The sequence below is a fragment of the Polyergus mexicanus genome, unplaced genomic scaffold, assembly GCF_030449975.1.
Source record: "Polyergus mexicanus isolate NDT 795.1 unplaced genomic scaffold, iyPolMexi1.0 SCAF_2, whole genome shotgun sequence".
NCBI classification, from domain to species: Eukaryota; Metazoa; Arthropoda; class Insecta; order Hymenoptera; family Formicidae; genus Polyergus; species Polyergus mexicanus.
Window position 1 is genome coordinate 7714890 of NW_027223322.1, and position 26073 is coordinate 7740962.

General features: G+C 37.3%; 1 protein-coding gene across 1 annotated transcript; it reads right to left on the reverse strand.

Moving 5' to 3' along the window:
• Positions 1-985: 985 nt before the first annotated feature.
• Phtm (cytochrome P450 enzyme phantom) lies at positions 986-17690 on the reverse strand. Its single transcript, XM_070312030.1, has 8 exons — positions 17621-17690; positions 16119-16472; positions 3719-3867; positions 3140-3342; positions 1974-2262; positions 1697-1849; positions 1280-1454; positions 986-1181 (listed from the first exon to the last, which is right to left on the reverse strand). The coding sequence occupies exons 2-8, from the start codon at positions 16435-16437 to the stop codon at positions 1003-1005; spliced, it is 1467 nt and encodes a 488-aa protein (XP_070168131.1). The 5' UTR covers positions 16438-16472; positions 17621-17690; the 3' UTR covers positions 986-1002.
• Between the last annotated feature and the right edge of the window lie 8383 nt (positions 17691-26073).

Sequence of the window (26073 nt, forward strand, 5' to 3'; positions counted from 1 at the left end):
CATTTTAACGGCATATAACTTCGTATTAAGAGCGTACATTGGATAATGAACATGTGCCGATTTAAAGTAACAGTCGCGAGATGCGTGCAAATAAATCTCGCTCCATTTTCACAGGGTGGATATTTTCTCGCGACTTGCCACGCTTCGCATGCTTTAATAAAAACGCTCGTGTTTTCTTATATCGGCTGGCTCAAATATTTGGCGATGGCGAAATATTTAACTGCCGACGTGTGTGTGTGTGTGATGTGCGGTGTGTGTAGGTTACCGCAATCAGGTTATAAACCGACATGCGAATATATATATATATATATATATCTGACATCTTGCGCGACGTTAGCTACCGATCTTATTAATACCTGTCTTGTGAAAAATGTATACATATATACAAAAGTTTGGCATACAACCTGTTGCAAGTAAACAGGAAAGTAATCATAAACAGAGATTTCCTGACATCTCTGAAATTAATTAAAATCATGCATTTCAGCAACCTTTGTGCCGCGGGTCGTTATGATAAAAGTTTGATAAAAGCATTAGTCTTCAGGAAAGAGAAAGATAAATCGGTAGAATAAGATTGTGATTTTTAATAAATAGTACTGACGTAATATGAGTCAAGCGATCGTATGCGTATTAACATAATTTTAATTTTTGATATATAGAATTAACATAAATAGGATTCAATCAAACATATTTTACTTAAGACTCATATTGGCAGAACCATAAATTTATAGAAAAAATATAATTATTATGCTCTAGCATAATAATAAATAAACATATAATAGTTTATATTAATAGCAGAACCTGATAAAAGGTCAATATTATTATCATTTATTTTAATCGTATTTTTGTACGGATGCTACATTATATATACAAAACAAATCAAACGTGTATATATATATATATATATATATTTATGAAATTTGTAAATACATACTTAGTTTTGTATATATTATACATAATAATTTGTATGTATAATATTAATGAGTATAAGAAAAATATTGTAATCTATTCCCGCAACGTAAAAACCAAGCGATGCGGTTTTGGAATCAGAGTAATTCCGCATTCGCCCTCCAGATCCATGTGTGCACCGGGTGGCACCGATATAACAAATGAACGAAGAATTCTTGCAGCAAAGAGAAATAATATCATCTTGGCGAATTCATCACCGATGCACATACGTTTACCTTAAAATTATATAAAATGCAACATATACATATATTATTATATATATGAGATTAAACGAAACACTGTTTTCCATCTTGCATTTCGCATTCAAGCTTACCCGTTTGAAAAGGCAAAAAAGCTTTTGGCTTGGCAAGACTTCCATCCTCAGCAATAAATCTTTCGATTTTGAAAGAGAGCGGATCGTGCCAGTATAAAGGATCCGTATGAATAGCCCATTGCAGCGGAATAACCATGGTGCCTTTCGGTACGTCGTAATCGCCTATTTGCGTATTCTGGATGTAAATCGTCTCGCATCAATATATTTTAATTTTCATTTGTCATGTGCAAAAATCGCAAAATTAACTGCGATTTTTTTTTTGTCGATATTAGTCAAACAACAGAAACACGTATATTCTTTATTTGCAAATGTTATAATTATTTACAGATAAATAATCAGATATATTTGATTTTATAAAATAAGTATGCAATAATTGCGTTAATTTTCTCATTCTAATTAATATTGCTATAATGTTACCTCCATTGTTCCATGAGGAATGCCAAGCGGTGTAACGCTTCGCAATCTTTGTGTCTCCGCGATGGCAGCTTCTAATCGAATTAAAACAAATCTGTCCTCCAAACTGGGCGGCTTTTGTCCCAACAGTTCGTTCATTTCATCGTGAATTTTTTTCTACGTATAAACAAAGACATATAAAATTTGAAGAAATCGTACAGCGAATAGAGATTCTTCATCAGAAATAACATTATTTATTTAAAAGGTCTTATCGAGAAACATTAAAAAAAAAAAAGCATACTTGTTCGACTGGATGCGTCGCCATGAAAAGCAAAAACCATCGAAGAGTTGTTAAGGTCGTATCGGTGCCTGCGCCGAAAAGATCGGCCAAGAGATGATAACATTGAGGTTGCGTAAAGTATCCAGGATTGTTTGCATTGCTTCTCATCACATCGTCGAAAGCCGCAAGAATGTTATTTGTCTTTTCAAACCGGGCACGATGCTCATCGATAAACGTTTGATATATTTGATGCGTCTTCAGTTTGCCATCGATAAGTGACGCCATTACTTTGCCATATCGTGGTACAAATCTAAACAATCGAAAAATTCCAACGACAAAATTTTTTGTTTACTCCCAAGTGTCATACGAAATTTATATTAATCTCTACGTTTTTAAATATATAATCTTTCTTCATCAAAAAAATTCTTCTTAACTTTAATATAAGTTTTAGTTGAAAATCTTTAAATATATTTTACAGACTCACGCTATATCTTAAAAAAATATAAATTATTTACTTATTATTCGTATAATATGTATAGTATAATATAGTGAATATATTCTTTTTATTTAAATAAAATAAATGATATTTATGTGCGAGAATGAGAAATAACAAATATGTATTAATAATTGTTATAATATTTATATATCGATAGCATAATTATATGAAGTTTTTACATTCCACATCACAACCTTTACCAAATAAGCTAATTTGATTTGATAATTATAACCTTTCGTTGAGAAGATACTTTATCGATAATCTTTCCGATTTACCTTATGCAAATTGAATTAGCACGGGTAGAATTGTACTTTGCACTATTTTTTTTTACAAAGATTTATATTTACTCTTCCAGATGAGGGTATTTAATTCAATTTGTCATATTGCTTACATATATGCAATAAAAAAAAAAAATTGTCTATCCTTCTACGTTTATCGCTCGAAAAGCATCGCCCTCGATAAAAAACATGGCATTTGCATGGTAGACGATGAATGAATCATCATCGCCGCATCATCGACGTGTTAATTGGTCGTTTAGATCAATTCACTTGGTTTTTTTTTTCCGCGCGGTAATGCGGTGATTTACCTTTCGTTAGCGAGGTGCAAAACATATCGCGCGTTATGCAAATACGCGTAGTCGCGTCAATCGGGAAGGATCTTCGAAGGATCTTTGTCAGGGATAGCGCCGTACCTGAGGAGCGGCAAAAAGTTGAGCGGCCCTGCGACTCCGATATGCTTGACTCCTTCCTCCTGCAAGTGTCTCAGCCATTTCCACACCTCGTCGTCCTCCTCGTAAATTTTGCCGAATACGAGATCGTTCATCAGATTGCCCACGCAGTGATGAAGCGTCTCCAGTGGATCGATACCGTCTTTCGTAGCGCGATCTTTTAATTTCTGAAGGATCGATGAAGAATTTCTCTCTATAATGCTTCCTTCTTCGTTAAAATCAGGAATTAATATGGAACATTTTTTTTTAATATTATAGCAACGGTTTTTACATTTAAATTCTTAAACGTCATCGTTGATGGCATGTCGAAATGTCACAGAAATTGATAGCTTCATTAAATGCAATGACATTTCCAGATAAATAAATGATAACTCGCGTAAGAATTTAAGTGTTATTTTGCGTCAATATTTCTTTCGAAATAAAATGTTTGGTCATAAATATACTCGTTTAGGGGCAGATTTACGCGACACACGATGGCCTCGCGTAAAATGTCCATTTAGCTAGGCTAGGCTTATTAATAATGTTGTTAGGCGTTAAATTTACCGATATGCATTCGCTCACGGCCGTGAGAATCCTTTCCTCCATCCTGTCCCTCTTGGTACCGGGTAACTTAACCATGCCGAAATTCTTCAGGCATCCGGCTACGAATCTTCGCTGATCCCTCCAGAGATCACCCTCGGCGCAAATAATGCCTGCGGAGTGCATAAAAGAACGGAGAGATGAGAATCCTGTTCGAATTTTCTCTTTTCTTTTCATTTATTTGTTTATTTTTCTTTTTTTGCGCAAGGGTGATTCTCGTCGCGCCTTAATCGCACGATCGTAAATAATGCCACCACCCGAACGTATCTCCGTCGCGTTTCCCCTTTCTGCGTGGAAGCGAGTCGCGCTTATGGTGGGAGGGTGTAAAAAATAGCGAGAGAGGATTACCGTCATTCCGTAAGTAGGCGCAGCCACTGAACTCGCCGAAGGATAATCCTCGAATGAATAAACAATAATCTCTCACCGCACCCACTCGACGTCCCTCCCTTCGATGTATTCGCGGTATAAAACCAGGTACGGCGATCGTCGATTAATAGCGATCGCGATAGCTGATTAAGCATGACGGCCCGAACGACAAAGTGTTCATTGACGTTATTTATCGTTCGATTTCCTTTTGTATTATTTTAAACGTCTATTTTTCTTTTACCTACACATTTTTTCTATTAATATTATATTATTAATAAATAATATATAAATTTCTCCTCTTTCTCCAATACATGAATACACATGTGTGTTCACTTATTTTGTATCACTTATCTCTTTTAAGCATAGAAAGAATAAAATAATGTATGTATAATAAAACGTGAGACTGCTCGGTACAGATACAGATACAGATAATTGTCTCATTATCAGCTAACAATTATACTTAATTAATCTAGATATTATATGCACTTTTTTTTTTATCGCAACGCTAAGCAAGATTGAAATGAGTTTTTATTATGCTCTTTAAAGAGGTAATAGGAAACTTTGCGCCGCAAAATTTATGCATCTGCGCCGCGACAGTAAAGGTGTGTCGCTTACGTACATCCGATTTCGCAGCCAGATCACACGCGCGAGAATGATCTCGGAATCTTGATCATCACTCAATGAGATTATCGAGGTTTACGGTTGATGCGCCACGAGAATATAGATCGAGATCTTTGGCGCGCAAATTTATCAGACGATATGTTGGACGGATCGTGCTTCTTCTTACGCATGAATTGATATTTTTATCAATTATGTAAGGGAAAAGGGGGAATATAGATGCGTAGAGCGAATTCTTTAATCATGGCTGTCCTTATTAAATGATTTTCGGTTGCGCACACACGGAGGAACGAAAGAGAATCTCGAGGGAGAGACGATCGTTTCTGCGAATTTTACATTTCGTCATGGTACGCTCGAGCGTTAAGAGATGAAGTAATGAAAGTATATACGCCGGGCGTGAAGTACAAATAGGTTATCGCATGATGTGTGTTTGCGATACTATTTATCATTCGCATCTTGTTCTAAGAGCCAGCGCTGTCGATAGGTCAGTGTCGTATTTAAATGACGCCAAGGAAACTTTCCGGGATCGCGAGTACGTTCTTTCTTTGCTCGATAGATTTTAAATCATCGAGCAATAAAATAGAGACAATTAAAAAAATCATAATTGAACTTTTGAACGAATAAATCTTATATTTTTTTTTTATATTTCTTTAATCTTATATAAATCTTATATTTATATTTTATATTTCTGTTTAAAGACAAATGTCATATATATTATATAGTTTTCTCTATTCGTTTACTTTTTGTAATAATTGTGGCACTTTTATACTTGTTCATTATATATAGCATAGAATTTAAGTTTTAATATATTTAATTTAAATTAATATTAATTTTTAATTTGTTATTCTTTTAATATTTAGATTTTTTTTAAGATATCAACTTTTCAAATCAGGATCAATTAAAAATTTAAATAATATATTTCATGACTGCGTATTTTATGCGTATAAAAAAAGCTAGAAAGTGAGGAAATTAATATTTTCCATCTGAATAGAGATACATATATTGCATATCCTTGCTTTTTTAGAAATGGTATTGTCGCATGTTGTGGTAAAATTTTTGAAAAGGGAAAAAGAGCATTAGGATGATAGTCTTTACGGAAGAATTCGTAAAAGAAGAAGAAGAGAATAAGTTAGTTCCATCTTTGTATTAGGTGTACAACTTTGCTTCCGCCGTTTTCCTATAGATGACTTTAGCGGTAAGTAGTGGTCGAAATAAATAGATCGTAGACGTCATGCGATAAACTTGGCCATCTGTCAACATAACCCCATAGAAACATTAGTCGATTTTGTGTCTGCATCATAAAGTTATTCTCGATTGAAAATGTCAGTTTACGAGCCAAATTCTCGTCATTTGCGGGAGGTTTTAATTTTCTGCTTCAATATGAAGAAATCTGCGGCTGAGGCTCATCGAATGCTCTCAAATACTTATGATGAAGCCGCTATTAGTGAAAGAACGTGTCGCGAGTGGTTTCGACGCTTCAAGAACGGTGATTTTTCACGTCGAAGACCGGCATAGCGGTGGAAGAGAGAAGGTTTTCGAAGATGCAGAATTGGAGGCATTATTTAATGAAGACTCGAGTCAAAGTCAAAAAGAATTGGCACGATCATTGGGAGTGACTCAACAAGCAATTTCAAAACGCCTCATAAATGTATAACCAGTTTTTTACAATAAAGCCTCGAATTTTGGAAAAAAAACGGCGGAAGCAAAGTTGTACACCTAATAAAACTCGCAGGCTGCTTCTCACATCTTCGCGATGCATCCGGCGCGGCTACGAACAATGAGGCTCTCCTTGTCGGTCGAAGATTCTTACGCAACTAAACACCCCGCCCGCCGCGGTGATCTCAAGGGATGACATCACTCGGACTCTCGGGCACGGCGTTCGCGCTCGCGGAGAGGATCGCTCACCACGAATTCGCGAACCGCCAGAAATAAACCGGACGGGGGGGGGGGAGGGGACGGATAATGCATACATGCGTCCGAACGTTTCAGGGCCGGTCATTCCACTTCGGCCGGCAAAAAGTCCGGCGAATGCAGCGCGAGAAGGCGGACCCGCGCGCGATAGTCGTCCTGTCCAAATACAGCCGACCGATCGATCGCCGTTTTATGGCGCGATCATTAAAATACCGGGATAGTGCTGTCGATCACATTCTCAAACATACTGTTTCTACTATTCGATAATAGTCCTTAGCGAATCTTCCAATTATACGTAAGATTTCTGAGGACGGTCTATGAGAGAGAAGAGAGAGAGAGAGAGAAAGAGAGAAATGAAGAGATTCAACAGATCTCTTATGCCAAATAAATGTATGTTTTGTCTTTAAAATTAAAGAGTATGCATTTCGCGATAGATGTACAGAGTTATATTCGTCTAAACTGCTTGCAAAGGTTTAACGCCTTTATCGTGCAGTTAATAAAAAACAAGTGATTTTCCGATCGCAAGATTCGACAGATGAATCGATACGACGAAGTGGACGGTAATCGTGGAAGATTACAATGGCTCGTCGGTGAATATTGAATAGCAATGGTTTGAAAATTGCTCTCCAAAAATCAGAATACTGTTGAAATAATTTTCTTAAAAACAATTTTTTTTTTATACTAATTGATTTGTCTCATTATTTTACGAGATATTTAATTTTTTATATCAAAATATGTCAGATTAAAATAACTCAAAAAGTACTTAATACAAAAATACTCTATTATAGTGTTTTGGAAAGCTCTCGATGTCAGCTACAAGAATACTAAATAAAAAATGGGGGTTTCCGTTTAAGATTTTAAAGTTGACCTTCACATGACCTTCAAATGATTTTCCAAGGTCAAATCATTGTCACCATCTTATGGCCCCCTTGATGCCACACAACTTTTGTTTGAAACATTTTTCGATTTAACGCAGTGTTTCTGAGATATTTGAGTGGGTCCTTTAAAATGGGACACCATGTATATATATTTCGATTAATGTCGCATCAATTTGAATAAGTGGAAAAATTTCGGATGATGATCGACGATCTTTTAGGAGCGCGGCTCGTGACAAGTCGATGATAATGTGAACGGTGTTCATACAACGTTCCGTCGTTCTTAACGGGAAAGGCCGTCGGCCCGTCCTTGCGAAGCTAACTGTAATTCCCCGCGGATGCAGAGCAAAACTGTCGACGACCGGGAGAACTTCCTTCAAGGAGACCGATATAAAAGTGAGAGTCCTTCGCGAGGCGGTCGGTTCCAGGTTTGTTTGAACGTGCCTAACCTACCCAATCGCGAATAAGCTTCTCGTTACGAAAAGAGAAAAGAAGATTCGTGTATTCCTAGCAGAAGCCAACCAGCCATGCGTATAATTATTAGAAATTGTGTTTTCCCCGATGGTCTGGAAAACATATTTCTAACACTATCAAATAAATTTCCGATCTTTTCAGAATTGATTGCCATAGTTATTACAACTGAATTCAACATACGACAGTCTTACAACGATAAAAGATATATAACAGTAGATGTGTAAATAATTACGTAGAATGAAAAAAAAAAAAATAAACGATACAAGGATACTGCGTAGCAGAAGTAGAATCGCCGTGTATGTGAGAGGAAAAAAAAAATGAAATTCCACCCACACCCATTCTCCCGCGCTCAAAGGAGGAAAACAAGTCGTCGGGAAAATCGCGGACATCTTACGTCAGTGTTACGCGTTCGTAATAAGCTAAGCGGAATACGAATAGTCGCTCGTGTGTATGGAAGCTCGCTCGTAACGCTTATTTTACACGCGCGCTTCTGATCGCATCGTTGAGTCAGTGCTGAGGTATGTCAAGTGCGATTGAAACTGCAACTTGTCTATAATTGATTGTAGATCATCGCGTGAATGTTCGAATGTACTAGTTGGCTTTTTTTTGAACCTGTATAAAAAGAATCTACGCGTGTGGGGTACAATTGTATGAAAAATCCAATTTTTTTGCATATATCAATTTAACAATTTAATTTAATTGAGAAATTTAATGGAAGAGAGAGAAGAGAAATCTTTGATGATTAACATATTTTTTTTTTTTTTTTTTATAAATATAATGAACAGAGAAATTATATTTTTAAAGCCTCATATTTCAATCGATCTATAATCATTTTTAATTTATTATATGCCATAATATAATGATGATTAACGATTTGCGTCGCTTTTGCGAACTTTTGTATCTTCGTTAATATTAAAAGAGATGAATCAATTATAAGTCTATTAATATACCTTGTTGCGTTTTAAGAATGGCCTTGTGTTTATTAAAGAAATGAAGATGCAACAACGTTACTCGAACAATATTGGTGGTATAGATGGCGAAAACTTAACCGTCCTCGTCGAGTCCTATCAAACGATTTCAAGTAAATCGCGATGTCATAAAAGTGAATCGTGACAGAGCGATCTCTTTTTTTTTATCGGCTGAAATTAGCGTCAATATACTGCCGCTCATGTGTGGCAGCGGCAGCACCAAGGACGTCGAGAATTTCAGGTTTTGTCGACCCGCTTAAAGGCCAACGCCGTCGAATCGTCCAGACACTTTTGACGATCACCGCGATGCAGGTCGATGCACCGGTGATAACGAGAGTGTCAGCGATGGTCTATCGTTTTCCAAGATCAAGTCTCCCTCCCGCCGTTTACCGGCAAACCTTGCCCTGACTGTACAAGGTGTAACGCGACACCTTTACGTTTTTACACTACAGATCGTTCTTTAGACTTAGGCTTTAATCGCAATAGTGCCAACTCCTAATCGGTTTCGAACTACGACCATATCTCCGAGTTTTTTTACGCATCTGTCATTGATATCAATGGCCTCTCTGAATCGTCATATCGCGAAATCCTCCGCATTTATACGCGATATTCGTTCAAATTAATATGACCTAATTTTTATTAATCATTTTAAATTATTCACACATATATACTGGGTGTCCCATTTTAAAGGACCCACTCAAATATCTCAGAAACACTGCGTTAAATCGAAAAATGTTTCAAACAAAAGTTGTGTGACTTCAAGGGGGCCATAAGATGGTGACAATGATTTGACCTTGGAAAATCATTTGAAGGTCATGTGAAGGTCAACTTCAAAATCTTAAATAGAAACCCCCATTTTTTATTTAGTATTCTTGTAGCTGACATCGAGAGCTTTCCAAAACACTATAATAAAGTATTTTTTCATTAAGTACTTTTTGAGTTATTTTGTATTTTAATCTGACATATTTTGATATAAAAAATTAAATGTCTTGTAAAATATTTAGTTTTCGATAATCTTACCGTAATACTTTTATGTACAGAATAATGAGACAAATCAATTGGTATAAAAAATAATTGTTTTTAAGAAAATTATTTACAATGTATTTTTTAAAACAATTATTTGGTTTTTTTTTTGCACTAATTGATTTGTCTCATTATTCTGTACATAAAAGTATTACGGTAAGATTATCAAAAACTAAATATTTAATTTTTTATATCAAAATATGTCAGATTAAAATACAAAATAACTCAAAAGAAACATTTTTCGATTTAACGCAGTATTTCTGAGATATTTGAGTGGGTCCTTTAAAATGGGACACCCTGTATATATAAATATCTTTAAAAATTATATCTCTCTTACTATTACGCGATATATACAATATTATTTTATTACGAAGTAATATTAACAATATATAATAAGAAATTTATTTTATTTGCATTATAAAATTAAATTTCTTTTGCGTAAATATTATGTATGTATGTGTAATTTTAAAAGTATTTTTCTACAACTTAATCTAAACGCACATAGTCGATTATTTCCTTAGTATCTCTAGTAGACGTGTCTTATAAGGATTAACGTCACTCTTACTTTCGATTCGTTTCCCAGAAGCCTATTAATACTTTGTATCGCATCGCCGGCAATTTGCCGATCGTTCTCCGTTACCTGATCACCAACGGTATCTATGGCATTTCCGATCCATCCTATCCTTTTCACCATCTCTAATGCAATTACTTGTTATAATAGGTTTCGCTACGGCTTCCTAGAACAATCAAACTGTTCTAAGAAATGCCGCCTTTATGAAATATTTCTTAAGTCTGCAAATTATATAATATATTTCGACACTTTTTTAAATAGAAGATTGTTAAACGTAAAAATATATATTTTTGATTGCCTGTATTTAATTATATGTAACTTAATGATTATATTAGTGTTGCCGGTATTAATGTTATATATACGTGTATATTCATATGCAAAATAAATTTTTATAAAATCATAGATTGTAACTCTTTATCGAATCAGAGTTGAAGAAAGAGCGTGAAAATACCATGTAAAAATCGCTAAATATATCTACAGTAAAAATTTAACAAAACAATGGCAGAATTTCTAAAATCCTATCAGTAGAATTAGGTACAAATAAAGAAGGCAACAATTAAAAATTAAAAAATAAGCATAAGAATATATGTGAAAAAAAATATGACAGGTAACGATATTCATACGTCGATGCGTCGATCTATTTTTCATTTATCTTTTTCTATTTTAAATTAAGCGATGCGTAGAACAATTAAATTCTATAAAACGCAATTGATCGATCCGACAATGCGACACGTGACGTGTAATGCAGAAAATTTGCGTAATATGTTTACGGACGGCGCGTTATCTCGCCATCGCGGTGCGCTCTATAATAAATTAACGCTATTAAGTACGACATTATCCATCGTGGCGGGGCAACCAGTTTGCATAAGAAATGTGAGCGCGCCCATAAAGGCGCGTGTAAACGCGCTGTCGGATAATCACGGGTTGCGCTGTCGGAAGGCACGCGCCTCCCGAGTCAGTATTCTTCCCCATATTCATTTCTCATGTGGGCAGCGGCAGCAGCATCGTCATCATCAATTTATGTGTATAGCTTTTCTCTCGCAAGATTTTACATTGGATAACAGAGACGTAATACTGGAAAATAGCTTGCGCTGATAATCAAGAGAATATACGTAATCCAAAGCAAATATTTTAACTATAAACAAGAATTATTATATAACTATAATTTATCGCCGATATAATATTAAAGAATATTCACGAGAACATTTAACCGTAGAGATCAAAAAAATTCGGTAAATAAGAATTTTAAAATGTAAATAAACAATAAACAATAAACTAGTCGTATTTTTTAGTTTATATCCTAAGCATTGTCTCAATCAATTTTCGAGACGCAATATTTTAACGCAATATTAAATATTAGATATTTATAAATTATATGGATAGATAATGTTATATATTTTGCTGCTGCTTATAAATATTCTAATTATCTTATGGATACAATAAATATATTTCCCTTGTTTTTTTTTCTCCTATTATTTAAAAAAATGTCTCGATTGTCAATCCTAAAGTTTATTTATCAAAAAATATAATAAACGGGAGGAATATTTTGCTGCATTCGTCGCATTTTATCGGAATACGCGCAAAAATGACGACACGTCGCTCATTGGACGCTCCGATTTAAAGACTTCAATGCGCCGTGATGCATACTTTCTTGAGCTCAAGTAGTAACAGTCTACAGTCGGACGGTCGCTCGTCCGACTAATCCCGGTCCTCACCACTTGAAACGAACGTTAGACGCTTCAGAGAGCCTCCCTTTCCTTCCGAATCGAACGCTTGCAGTTGATCTAAGTTTAGCGAAACTTTACGTGTATCATACGAGATATGTACCTGTTGATGGAGGCGTGGTTAGGATTTCCCCACCAAGCGTTATTCCGGTGTAGAGAAAGAAAGGAGACTCACACGGCGGGAGGATCTTTCCTGAATGCTCTGGAGGGGCATCTACAAGGAGTGGAGGAAGACTCTCCGGACGCAAGAAGCCTCTCGTGAAAGGTGTCAGAAGCGCCTGAATGTCGCGAGGGTGCGCTTGCAAAGGATGTGGCTACGTTAAACTTATCGTGCCGATCATTAATTTGTTGCATTTAAATTAAAATTTATTTTGCATTGACTTCTTTCTGGATTTGAATTTATACTCTTCTTAGCATATATGGATTTCTCTGGCTTATTTCGTGAAACTTTGAACTGATCTAAAAGGCAACATATATCTCGTAAAAAAAAAACATGCAATCTCTTTGAACTTACATCGTAAGAATTAAAATAATTGAAATTTTTATAAAAATATTCGGTTTATGAAAGTGATCAGAAAATTTTCGTTAAAAAAATATTTGACATTATGATGCATGATAATTTTTATCGAGCTCATATTCTTTTTTATTATTTTTTATTCGTATTATTCGCGATAAACTATACAAACCTGTGCTTTTCAAATATCTAAGCACTCGCATCATCCAATTTGTACTTTATTAATATGATTGTAATGCAAATTCTTTCATATAGGCCTTAAATTCCCTTATATTTATCAAGTCTGAATATATTGACTTATTTAATTGCATAAACCCAATATTAAATGTCGCATCTATAAATTTCGAAGCGGATAAGTAAATTCTACTAAATTCTAGCCCAACTTTATATGAAATAACGCTATAAAATAATTAAAATTCTCAATAGATTGACTTTACATAATCAAATCCGACTTTGCGACATCTCAACAATCCAAAATTGATATGATGACCGATTCGTAATACATACGCGTATTTATCAGCTCGCTAAATCGGCACGCTTGTAAAAGAGATCGGCGATTATAGCGCGGAGGAAATGAATGGAGAAATCACGGGGCCGTTGACTTTGGAGACATGGCGCCTCGTAAACATCGTCGAAGACTCACGCACACGTGCGTGCATGCACTGGGAACCGAAAAAAAAAAGAAGAAATAAAGAGGAAAGAAGACTCGCGCGGGGAGGGGGAGGGGGCATAGAGAAAGAGAGGGAAGCGCGCCGAAGACGTCGGTGGATCGCGAACGAGAGGATGGGAGCTTTCGAAACGAGGTGTAAGGTGTACCACCGGGTGCCGTGGTACACTTTGCCGTGAAATTATCGTCGTCCCGCACGGATCGGCGGCCCGGCTCCGCCATTCGTCGCCGACGACGGAATTTGTGGCCATGCCGGCGAATTTTCAGTCGACGGACGAAACTTATGACCGTTCGAGTAACCCTGTTTTCATCTGAAGACAAAGGCCGCGTCGTATTAAATCAGGGACTAGCGATAGCTACGCGGCAAACGTCAATCGCGATATCCTATAATAATGAGCTTTGATTTAAGAAACGTGCTTAATCGTAAATGTTTTCGTTTTTACGGAATACGGTCCAAATATCGTGAAAGCCTGTTTTATCCGCGGATACCTATCTATCTCGTGTATATTACGTTCAGTAACGCGCACTCTATATATCTCAAATAACGGAGCACGAACGAAACTCTCTCGTATGCAGAAGACCCGCTATCAAATGTCGGCACCGCAATCGGTAACGTTGATCGTAAATCGAAAATCGTAACGGCACTTGGATCTAGAGAGTCCTCGTTATCGCGAGAACGGGACATAGCAGGCTGACTAGCTCTATTTTATTCTCCTTGACGGTCCACACCTTAGCGAAACACGGTTTTATCTCGACACGCCGTTACGACAATCGAATAGGATGTATTTGTGAGTCTCGTTCTTATCACTCTTACACGTTGAATGATATTAAAGTAACATCTCGTACATTTTTATCATAGTTTTTCAATACTCGATTTTAATGTCGCTATACAAAAATAAAATTTTTAATATAATAATCTGTAACTTTAAATTAAGCGTAAGATTTTTGTTACTCATTTATATTCACTTTAGATGTTCTGTGTAGCAAGCATATTACGCGTAGCTCGAAAGACCATCGTATAAAAAGAAGAGCAGAAGAAAAGGAGTGCGCGATTTTACGAAACTAACTTTAAGTAACTAGTAACTTTCGAGCGTATTCTAAAGATTTTTCGGAAACATCTTAAGAGCTGTCAGAATGACATTACGAGCAAATACGATGTGTCGCCGAAAGAAATTTACTTCTCATTTACACTCGAGGACGAGGTCTCTTCAAAGAGAGACTTTCACTGCGCATACACGTTGGATTAACGCGGAAGAATGCTTGTAGATCGGCGGTTTTACGCCACCCGGAAGCTCTCTAAATCCTCCGACCCACGCCGGGGCCGACCTCGTTTCCTATCTACGGGAACGGCCGAGACGTCAGCTTTTTTTTCTTTTTTGTGGATCCTAAGGCACCACCGGATGGTAGGTAGATCTTTCAGCTGTTTAGTAGGTTAGTCGGCCCACGGCGAAACTTCGTTCGTTAAAGGAACCGTTACGTCCTACAACGACCGATGGTGCCCTTCCATTGTGCGACTGCTCGCTCTATTGTTACCACTTCTCCCGGCGAGTCGTGATCGCGCGCGTGAGTTTCCCCGACTCGCATTCGCCATGTGTCGTACAATATGGTACTGTATATATGACAGAATACATGTGTACACTTTCAACAATTATTTAAATTATCAGTTAGATTGCGGATCAAACGCGGTTAACAACTGTCTTGAGGAATATTTTACAATTCCTAAACGCGTCCAAAGTCCATTTCTTATAATTAAATTATACTTGAATTTATTTGCTCATTCTCGAAGAATAACAAATTGAAATTTAAGTACAGAAATGTTTTATATAAAAAAATGACATGAATAATTAATTATTAAGGTAATATATTCTTTCCCTCTCTCTCTTTCTCCTTCTCTAATTATTTCTTTCATTTTAAAATGACCATTATACTTGATCATCTCGTTAAATTATTAGGTGTACAACTTTGCTTCCGCCGTTTTCCTATAGATGGCTTTAGCGGTAAATAGTGGTCGAAATAAATAGATCATAGACGTCATGCGGTCATGCAATAAACTTTGGCATCTGTCAACATAACCCCATAGAAACATTAGTCGATTTGTGTCTGCATCATAAAGTTATTCTCGATTGAAAATGTCAGTTTACGAGCCAAATTCTCGTCATTTGCGGGAGGTTTTAATTTTTATTTAATTTTCTGCTTCAATATGAAGAAATCTGCGGCTGAGGCTCATCGAATGCTCTCAAATACTTACGGTGAAGCCGCTATTAGTGAAAGAACGTGTCGTGAATGGTTTCAACGCTTCAAGAACGGTGATTTTCACGTCGAAGACTGGCATAGCGGTGGAAGTGAGAAGGTTTTCGAAGATGCAGAATTGGAGGCATTACTTAATGAAGACTCGAGTCAAAGTCAAAAAGAATTGGCACGATCATTGGGAGTGACTCAACAAGCAATTTCAAAACGAATCATAAATGTATAACCAGTTTTTTACAATAAAGCCTCGAATTTTGGGAAAAAACGGCGGAAGCAAAGTTGTACACCTAATATATGTTAGAGATTTATTTTTATTTAATTTAAACATACAGAGAAAATTAATATACGTATGTTAGCGTGGATTTAATTTAATTTCATAACAAGATAGAGAGATGAGATTACTCACCGTATCCCTGCATTATTCCATGCGTTAAATACAGCGGGGCCCTACCGGCAAATGCATCCTTCGCAAAGGCCTGCCTTACCAGCTGAGGATCCGACAGCAAGATCGTATAAACCGAGCCCATTCGCAGCCCACAAATCGGTCCGTACTTCCTCGCCAGATTTGTCAGCGACGCATAAGGACGCTCGGAATCTATCCATGGCAAATAGCCGAATAGCGGGATACCGGATGGTCCCGGCGGAAGTCGAAGCCTTTTACGACGAAAAATATAAATAGAAAATACGAGTGCGATGCCGAGGATAATATGTATGAGGGATACCATTGTTTAACGTGGACAAAGAAGCGATATCGCGGCACCTGCAAATTAAAAAGGATACTGTTGGAATGAATAATTTGGCGAAAGCACGATATTTTATAATTATCATCATTGCAAGATTTTTACGTAAATGTGTAGCTGTTACATGGGACGATGGCATATATATATATATAGAGAGAGAGAGAGAGATAAAAAAAGTTGATATAAAAAGTTATAATCAAACTATTTGGAACTTGTATATCTCGCGAGAAATGCGCCATTACACACGGGCGTAACAAATCACGTAAATGTTTCGCGCGACGGACGATCCTCCACGGTGATCGTAAACGCTTCTAATCGAGGGAACGCGATCGCATCTTCCAGAAATGGCAACGACAGAAATGAACGATAAACACCTTTCTCTGCGCCTACGGCGTAGCGTGCACGTGTAAACTCATCTCATTATCAAGACTCGCGCGCGCGCGCGCGCACGTGCAATCGCGAGGAGGACAAGGAACGGATTCCGTGCTGCGATTACGCGATATAGGCCGACACGTGGTCAAACACGTGCCGGCGAGTCGCTGATGAATCGAGGAAGCTTACTTTCGATGGCGCATTGCCGGTAGATTTTTTTTTTTTTTTCCTTTTTATAGCCATCATCACACTTTGGCTCGTAAATGTTTAGCGATTATGGCATTTCGTATTTTTATTCCATCTGTCACGGTATTATAAGTCGACTCTTTTTTTCTGCGCTTAATGGAAAATAATTTTTTCGCGCGTAATGACACGCAGAGATCTTCAATCGTGGACGGCGGCATTTTCTTTACAATTTTGATATAAAAATAATCAATTGATTATTATTGAATATTTATTAATATACAGCGAAAAAAAAATTGCATTTAATCTAATATAAAAATAATATTTCTTTTATCTTAATCATTTTCATAAAATAATTTTAGGTATTTGTTAAATCGCCCGCATGAAACTTGTTCTAAACTATCTTGGATACTATTGGAACTATTATATATTATTGCAAAGTTTCAATAATAATTTTTGAGATTCTAATTCAAATTCATCTTATATACCGCGGAAATTATGATGTCTCGAGTTAAAATATGATTTAAAGGACAAAGATACTTTTTTATGTATAGCAGTTATATAAGATGTTGTGTAGAAGACTCTGAGAACGCGAGTGTCGAATAAAACTCACCAAATCTGCAAACACCGGACTTTTACTACAGAAACTATAGCAGCCAGAACGTGCACGTCTTTCTTGAATAATATTATAACTAGCAGGAATTATATAAGATCTGAATCTGCAATAAAAAACAGAAGGTATGTAGACAGATAATATATTTATATATTTACGTTTACATGTGAAAAATAAACAAAAAGACGGAAATTTACACGTACAACTATCGCTGAAAGAAAAATATTATAAGAAGGAATATACGAGATGTAACTTCGACCGCAGTATCAAGCTAAGTGTCGTCGCGAGACTCGACGAAAGTGATCCCGAGTCGTTTGACTACCAAATGATAACTGCTTTGTGCTGCGACAGCAAAGATTTTCTGTGTGATATTCGATGACATTAGGATAAGACGTTTACGTTTTCAGACGGTTGCTAAATCTTGTTTAAAAAAATAGAATTGTATATGTATATAAAGCATTTTAATTTTGATTAAAAAAAGCTACAAGATATTTTGTAAAATATTATTAAAATATATAGAACATTGAAATATTTTCATATATATGTGTGTGTGTGTGTGTGTGTGTGAGAGAGCCAACGTATAATATTTTTGAATATAATAGGAAAGAGAAAAAACAAATTTTCTTGATATCAAATTATTTTTAATAAAGATTATCTTGATAAACTATTAAATGTATGATGCAGCGAGAATAAAGATTAATTTTCGTGACACATGAAATATCGTCCAAAATTTCTGCATGCGGCGCCTATGTGAAAAGGAATTTCTTCGCACAGAAGGACCCTTTTCGACAGACTAGTCGGATAAAAAGTTACGTATCTACCTGACTTAACAGGTCTTCTGGTTTGGCTTTTATGAACTAAGCCGTTCGCTTTATAATTTATCGAGATGTTCGCGCACGCACACATGCACACAATTTACGACTGATTAAAGAATAATTCGCATTAAGAATGAATGAATCTAGATTCAATTAAAGATCGAATTTTTTTATACATTTGTATTTTTAATCCATATATAACTAACCGATCTCTTGTGAATCGCGTTTATGAGATCACGAGAGAATATTATAAAGTATTCCTATATAATATCCCTGCGCATAAACACACGCACACCCCAGAATACCAACGACCCGTTGTCCTTACACACACGACTGACCTTCTTGGCTCACCTTACGAGTATCCTGTGTGCACTCACCTCCGCTCACGTGCGAGCTATCGCTCACCTTCGCCAATCACGTGCGAGTTTATACGTCGATCGCGTCTCTCTGGGCCGAATTCAATTTATATTGGTGCCCGAGCACTCGCGTTAAATGGAAAAAATGAAAACGAAGAAGAGTTCGACACTTCTTCCTTTTTTCTATCTACTGCCGTGACCTACTGCCTGCTTGACGAAGTTCGGGCAGAGAAGTTTCGATTGCCAAAATGCCCTTTGATCTCTTGGAAAGCTACCTTGAAAAACTCGTTGGTGAGAAACGTTTCTACTTTTTGTGTACTAATGTCTGGGAAGCATATGAGAGAGAAAAAAAATAAAAATTCTACATTATGTGAAATTACTATTCGAAACATGTACTGGGTGGCCCATTTTAATCCATCCAGTCGAATATCTCAAAAACCAAGCCCGGAAGAGAAAAATGTTTCAAACAAAAGTTGTGTGGCTTCAAGGGGGCCATAAGATGGTGACAATAATTTGACCTTGGAAAATCATTTGAAGGTCATGTGAAGGTCAATTTCAAAATCTGAAATGGAAACTCCCATTTTTTATTTAGTATTCTTGTAGCTGACATCGAGAGCTTTTCAAAACACTATAATAAAGTATTTTTTCATTAAGTACTTTTTGAGTTATTTTATATTATAATCTGACATATTTTGATATAAAAAATAAAATATTTCGTAAAATATTCAGTTTTCGATAATTTTACCGTAATACTTCTATGTATAGAATAATAAGACAAATTAATTAGTGCCAAAAAAAACAAATAATTGTTTAAAAAAATTTATTGTAAATAATTTTCTTAAAAACAATTTTTTTTATACTAATTGATTTGTCTCATTATTCTGTACATAGAAGTATTACGGTAAGATTATCAAAAACTAAATATTTTACGAGATATTTAATTTTTTATATCAAAATATGTCAGATTAAAATATAAAATTACTCAAAAAGTACTTAATAAAAAAATACTTTATTATAGTGTTTTGGAAAGCTCCCGATGTCAGCTACAAGAATACTAAATAAAAAATGGGGGTTTCCATTTAAGATTTTAAAGTTGACTTTCACATGACCTTCAAATGATTTTCCAAGGTCAAATCATTGTCACCATCTTATGGCCCCCTTGAAGCCACACAACTTTTGTTTGAAACATTTTTCTCTTCCGGGCTTGATTTTTGAGATATTCGACTGGATGGATTAAAATGGGCCACCCAGTATATTACCGATTTACTTTTTTGTTAAAATCGCAACTGTTAAAAATTGAATATAAAGGAATGAAAGTATGCGCACACACGATATAAATATTTTAAATAATATTTAAATAATATGAATATTTTTTGGTTGAGATACGTAATCTTGAAAAAATATTATTTAATTAAATTTAAATATATAATACATGACGACATTTTTGTAAGCTTAATTTATATTCTGCATCAATCGATTCTTCTCTCAACTATAGTTAATGTAATCCGTATATAATTTTTGTATTTATGTAAGCGTGTATATATTTTTATATATTTATATATAGTTTATATTTATCGTTATCAAAATTTTAAAAGAACGCTGCATTAGAACGGGAATCTGATTTGTTTCTCATGTACGCAATCGTATAGTAAAATCGGACCGTCCTTTTGTATTCAACATTCGTTATTGCGGTAATAATGCCGATTCTTTTTTTCAAATTATGTTTATCTGACAGGAAGCATTCGCCTTGATTGGAAATTGAGCGAACAGATAATCGACTTTCGCGAAAACAAAACTTATAGTCAAAATTGAAAAATAATACAATTTTGATGTATTCTTTTCTCTTCCGGTTGCAGTTTGGGAAAAATTAGAAACTTATAATTAATAATTGACTTATTAATAATTGATTATTAAATTAAATGACTCTTTCATTTGATACGTTACATATACTTCATCTTGAAATCAAACTTTGAGGAAAACGCGACGAGTGTTCGAGTGGCGCGTGCAGAATTCACGCTGGTAAATCACGCATTTGCGAGCAAATCGCGCATCGCGTCTCGCAGCATCTGATTTCGCGAGGATATTGCGAGAGGAATGGACCGCATGATGGGCGCGCCACTTTCCCTCCGTCATAAAATGGAAGAAGGAAGAAGAGTCGAAGAGAAGCCGCGGGATAAGGTGACGAGGAAGAAGAGGAGAGACGTGCACGCGGAGAGGAAGAGACCGAAACGTGGTCGGTTGTGCACGTTGCCAATAATCGAATGCACTCTTCGGCTGCGATTCGCACGCATTGGAAAACGTGAGGCGATGTTGATGATCTTCGATCCTAACAATTGCCTTCTTTTCGGCTTGCCTCTTCCGCACCAGCGGCGATATCGCTTTCCGAAACGATTTTCAGAACTTTGAAGACACTCAAGTCCCTCTTGAGTTTATCCTCAGAGTTTTGGCGCGAATAAAAAAGATTTTGCAATTTATTCTCGATGAAAAGAATATCGTTTCCTATCTTAAAAATTAATTCGCAAGATACTCCAGCGAGAGAGCTCTCAGTGATCTCTTACGACAATGAGATTTCAAAATTGGCGATCGATAATACATTCGACAACGTGATAGCGCAATCGCGTCGGAGGAAAGAGAGGAAGCGAATGAAGGGCGGGCGTCGACTTTTTAATCGTCTCCTGCTCGGGCCTCGGCAGGATAAAGCAAACGATCGCGCTGATGAGAGATCAGTAGCCCCCGCGATGGACCCCGCGCGACTTTCCTCGCCTCTCTCCCGAAGCCCCCCTTGAACTGCGCCGGTTCTGGTATGCATCGCCGACCGCGGAACAGAGTACAAATGCACTCGAGCTATCTGACGGGACGTGCAATGACCGACAAAGGTCACTCGCGACGTTAAATCTGCATATCGTTTCTCGCTTCGCTTTCCACCTCTTCTTCATTCTCCTTTGGCGTGCTGAATCGGCCAGAAACGCCGCTAGGATCATGCGGAGGAGGAGGATGCCACGATTGATTCGACGTCGAAATACGGCCGATTTCTTGTCTGTATAATGTCAGAGAAGACGGTACAATTTTCGTTCGATCAAGAACGAATATTTGACTTTGTCGTATGTTGACGTGAAACTAATTTTAATTTAATTAATTTAAAAATATGAGAAAATTGAATCAGTCTTGTCAAATTTTCAGCTCTCCTATTTTTTTCTAACTTTACTTCGACGTTTGTAATTATTTTCTCTTTTACGGATTTTTATTTTTATAATATATATTTTTCAGCGCGGAGATGTATAATAGATTTGCGAATATCTTACGTTATACAAACAAGGAAAGGGAAAACGGAGTACTTACTCGCGTTCGAATAAGTAGTCTGATTTGAATACGGCAGAAAAGAGGAAGAACAAAGCATGAGAGTTCGTCGTCTCGTCTAATGCGGCTGATAACCTCGCCTAAACCCGGTCGTCCTATCGGGTAGAGGAAAGGGCGAGTAGAAAAGGAAAAGGAGCGATGCAGAGTGAAATAAAGGAGAGAGAGAGAGAGAGAGAGAGAGAGAGAGAGAGAGAGAGAGAGTTGGGGAGGAAACAATCGATTGTTTCGAAATTCCGACGCAGACCGCCACCACCATCGTAGCTAGATTGCTCGATAGAATTAATCGCGGTGATCGATATGCTCGAGATAATAGCTGCTCGCGTTAAGAGATCGTTAAGCCACGCTGCGTCGAGTCGTTGAATCACTTATTTGGATAATCGAGGGTTTCATCCTCGAGCGTATCCCATCTGGTTTTCGCAAATTTGAAAAATAAAGCATTGCTTTATTTTTACATAAACTTACATTCACTTGTCTCTCTCTCTCTCTTTTCCGTCTATCTCTATCTCTCTATTTATATTTATTCGTTAAAAAAAGGATTATATTTAGGGATGTTTGAGATTAATTATAATAATTTTAACAAATTCTTATCTATTCATAACAAGACTGTGTATAATTGAGAATTTTGATATTTTTCGAACTATTTTGCAAGATTATTATGATGGGATGAAATGCAAATTACAATGCACCGTTAGAAATTTTGTCTCCCTTTCTTTTGTCATTTGTGTGTGACAAGAAAATCTCTTATATAAAAGAATCAAGAAAATTAATTTTTCTATATCACAATTTCAACAATTTGATCATTCACAAAATATGCTATATTACTAATGCAATCGTCGGTGGATTTTTCCTCATCACCCACGTATCATCGATCTTCCGTCACCTTTTTTCTTTCTTTCTCTGTCGACGTATATATAGATTGTTGTTCTTATCGAGAAAAGCGCCTGGTGCTCTTCCTTAAGAATTCTGAAAAGAATCGTATTCAGCGCTCTTGCAAAAGGGTTAGCGCCAAAGATAGCTTTTCAACGAGGAGACCCGACCCCCTCCCCTTCGAGAACTATAGACCGTTATTTACGGCCTCCACCTCTTCTCGATCTCCACTGGCCCCCGAAGCGCACCGGCACATAACTATCACCATCTACCGTATAAGCATAAGCCGGATTCTTCTCTCTGAGGCAGCGGCGGCGATGGCGGCAGCAGACATCGAGCAGCCATCTAGATATCGTCTGCAGCGTGCATTGAACGCGGGGGGAATGCACTGAATGCAGAATGCAGGAGCGAGGGTACCAACCCCGGTGTTCTCTCGGGGGCTCCAGGGCTGCAATCGCCACGATAATCGATCGTACGTGACCAAAGGTCCGGACGAGGACCTTTCTCCGCAAGAGTGTCCTTCGTCGCGATCCGCGAATCAAGGTGTCCCCTCCATGTCAAAAATCTAAAGGCGAAACGGGCGATGGTTCCGTTTTACATGGAATACGAGTGTCGCGGAGAGCGAAGAGGATGTTCGCTAAATCCGTGCCTGTGAGACTGTACACTCGCTCCTGGGATAATGAAATTATTTTTTTTTTTTTTTTCGACTTAAGGACGACTACTCTGGGTTCGATGAAACGGATTTTTCCACGAGGATCCCTGCTGCCCGGGAGACGCGAGGCGGCGGGCGGCAGGCGAAGGAGGTGGTGCCGGGTTACTGGTGATGGGTTTTTGTCGAGCCTGCTCGAGAGAATAATGAACTCTGGGGTGCGTCGATCTCTCGGAGCCGCGCTCCCCCGACGCGCTATCCTTCGCGCCTTGTTCTCTTCTCTCCTTTCCATCCCCCTCTTCTGCCTTCAATAATCTCAAAATCGAACGCATCCCATTTTTACACTCTCCTTTAGGTCCCCGTGCATTGAATGTGCGCGTGATAATCCTAAGATCCGCCGTGCCGCAAGAATCTTCCGTCGACGACATTCAGTAAAACGAAAATAGACGACGTCTCGTTATTTCCCGAGGTCATGGCGTGCGCCATGCCGTTTGGCTGTCAAAGCATTCCGTGTCGATAAAAAGTAATGCTCCATTAATTATAACATAAAACCGCGAGTGAACATAATCTCGCGCGCGAAATGGGCCATAAACTGATTTTCGTATAGTAAGATTATTTTGAAATTGTCTTTTTAGGTAAACATGTGTACATTCGGTGAAAACAATTAATTTTGCTCCACTTATAATAAAATTACACGATTATTATATGACATGTTAAAAAAAGGATTAGATCGTAAAGGATATGTAAAAGAATATAAATAGATAAAATATTATTTCTTTAAATATTAACTTTTTTACAATCAGCTACATCAATGTAAAATGTATTAGGTGTACAAATAAGTTTCCGCCGTTTGACAAAAGTTGGCGCCACCAGTAAGTTATGGTTAAAATTGTCAGATGTAAAACGTCCTTATCGTAAGATTGGACATCAGTCAATAACATAACCTTAAAATATTAGTGATTTTTTATCAGTATAATATATTCTTTTGTATGCGAAAATGTCGAGTTTTGAGCCGAATAAGCGTCATTTGCGGGAACTTTTGATTTACTTCTTCAATTTGAAGAAATCTGCAGCTGAGGCGTATCGATTGCTTGTAGAAGCATATGGTGAGGCTGCCTTAAGTGAGAGAAGTTGTCGGGAGTGGTTTCAAAAGTTTAAGAACGGTGAATTTGACATCGAAGACAAAGAACGTAGCGGAAGGCCGAAAGTGTACGAAGACGCGGAATTGGAAGCATTATTGGATCAAGATTCGTGCCAAACGCAAGAAGAACTCGCACTTACATTGGGAGTGACTCAAAACATTAAGTTCCGTTCTTTCACAATAAATGCCCAATTTTTGATAAAAAACGGCGGAAACTTATTTGTACACCTAATATGTCAAATTTATAAGCCAATGATAAATGCGACGGCAATTATCCTTGACACGTGCAGAAATGTCAATTCTAATGTTATTTTGTCAATAAGAAACATCGAAGAAAGTACCGGATACAGGTTTGCCTGCAAAGAGAATTACCTTGCCATTGTTTCTCCTTTCGCTCGGTGCAACGGCACGAGAGTATCTATTTATATCTTGGCGAGATCTTGCATCTTTTTTACGAGACTCCGAGGTAGGTGCTCGAGGCTCCACCTAAGGATCCCGGCAACGGGTACAAGGCTCGTACGTATCTCTACCAATCTACCTACCTGTTCTCTAAACTCCTGCACCGGGTTGGTAGGTAGGTATCGACCTACGGGGCAACGAACGACCGGGGTCATTGGCTGGATCCAGTTATCAAGGTTGGGGTCCTTTTCCTTCGGTAGCGAGGAGATCGCCGTTTCTCCTCGACACGGATCGACGAACTTTCCAAGCTCACCTGTGCCACCACCGCATTTACATTATCGCACAACCCTTCTCTTGAAATCGCGCTAGATTGCTAGCTCAATTCTTCAGTTTAATTAATCATTGTTTTGCGATAATGCTATTAATTTAATAATTAATTTTTGTAATCTTTGTATACCTTATCCTCTTATTAAAAATGTGATTTACGATTATGTCACATCTAGATAAATAAGTTTTAAAATTTTGTAACAATAGCGTATTCTCCTGATATCACGTTCGTGATGTGATTCCGGTGTCCTTGAAAAATGCATTCCTCCACACGTCGTTGAATGGCCGACTGCCCCACAGCTCAAGGGTCATATAAGAGTTCGAGACTGCATTATGGTCGTTCTTGGAAACACGTGGAGAGCCGTCGTTCCGGCGACATAAAATGGGTGCCTTTTGCCAAATATATCCAAGCCGGCGAGATCAGTGCATGTCCCACTCACATTTCGGACATAGAGGAAGAATGTCGACACCATCGGAGTTCATGAACCTGTTCCTTCTCTCGGAAACTCTCCTCTGTTTCTTTTTAAAACCAGGATCCACCG

Coding starts and splice junctions, on each gene's coding strand:
- Phtm (XM_070312030.1), bottom strand. CDS start 16,437: ATGGTATCCCTCATACATATTATCCTCGGCATCGCACTCGTATTTTCT. Junction 2,263..3,139: donor AACTTTTTGCCGCTCCTCAG/GTACGGCGCTAT, acceptor TCGATTGTTTAG/ATTTGTACCACGATATGGCA. Junction 1,850..1,973: donor CGACGCATCCAGTCGAACAA/GTATGCTTTTTT, acceptor GTTTATACGTAG/AAAAAAATTCACGATGAAAT.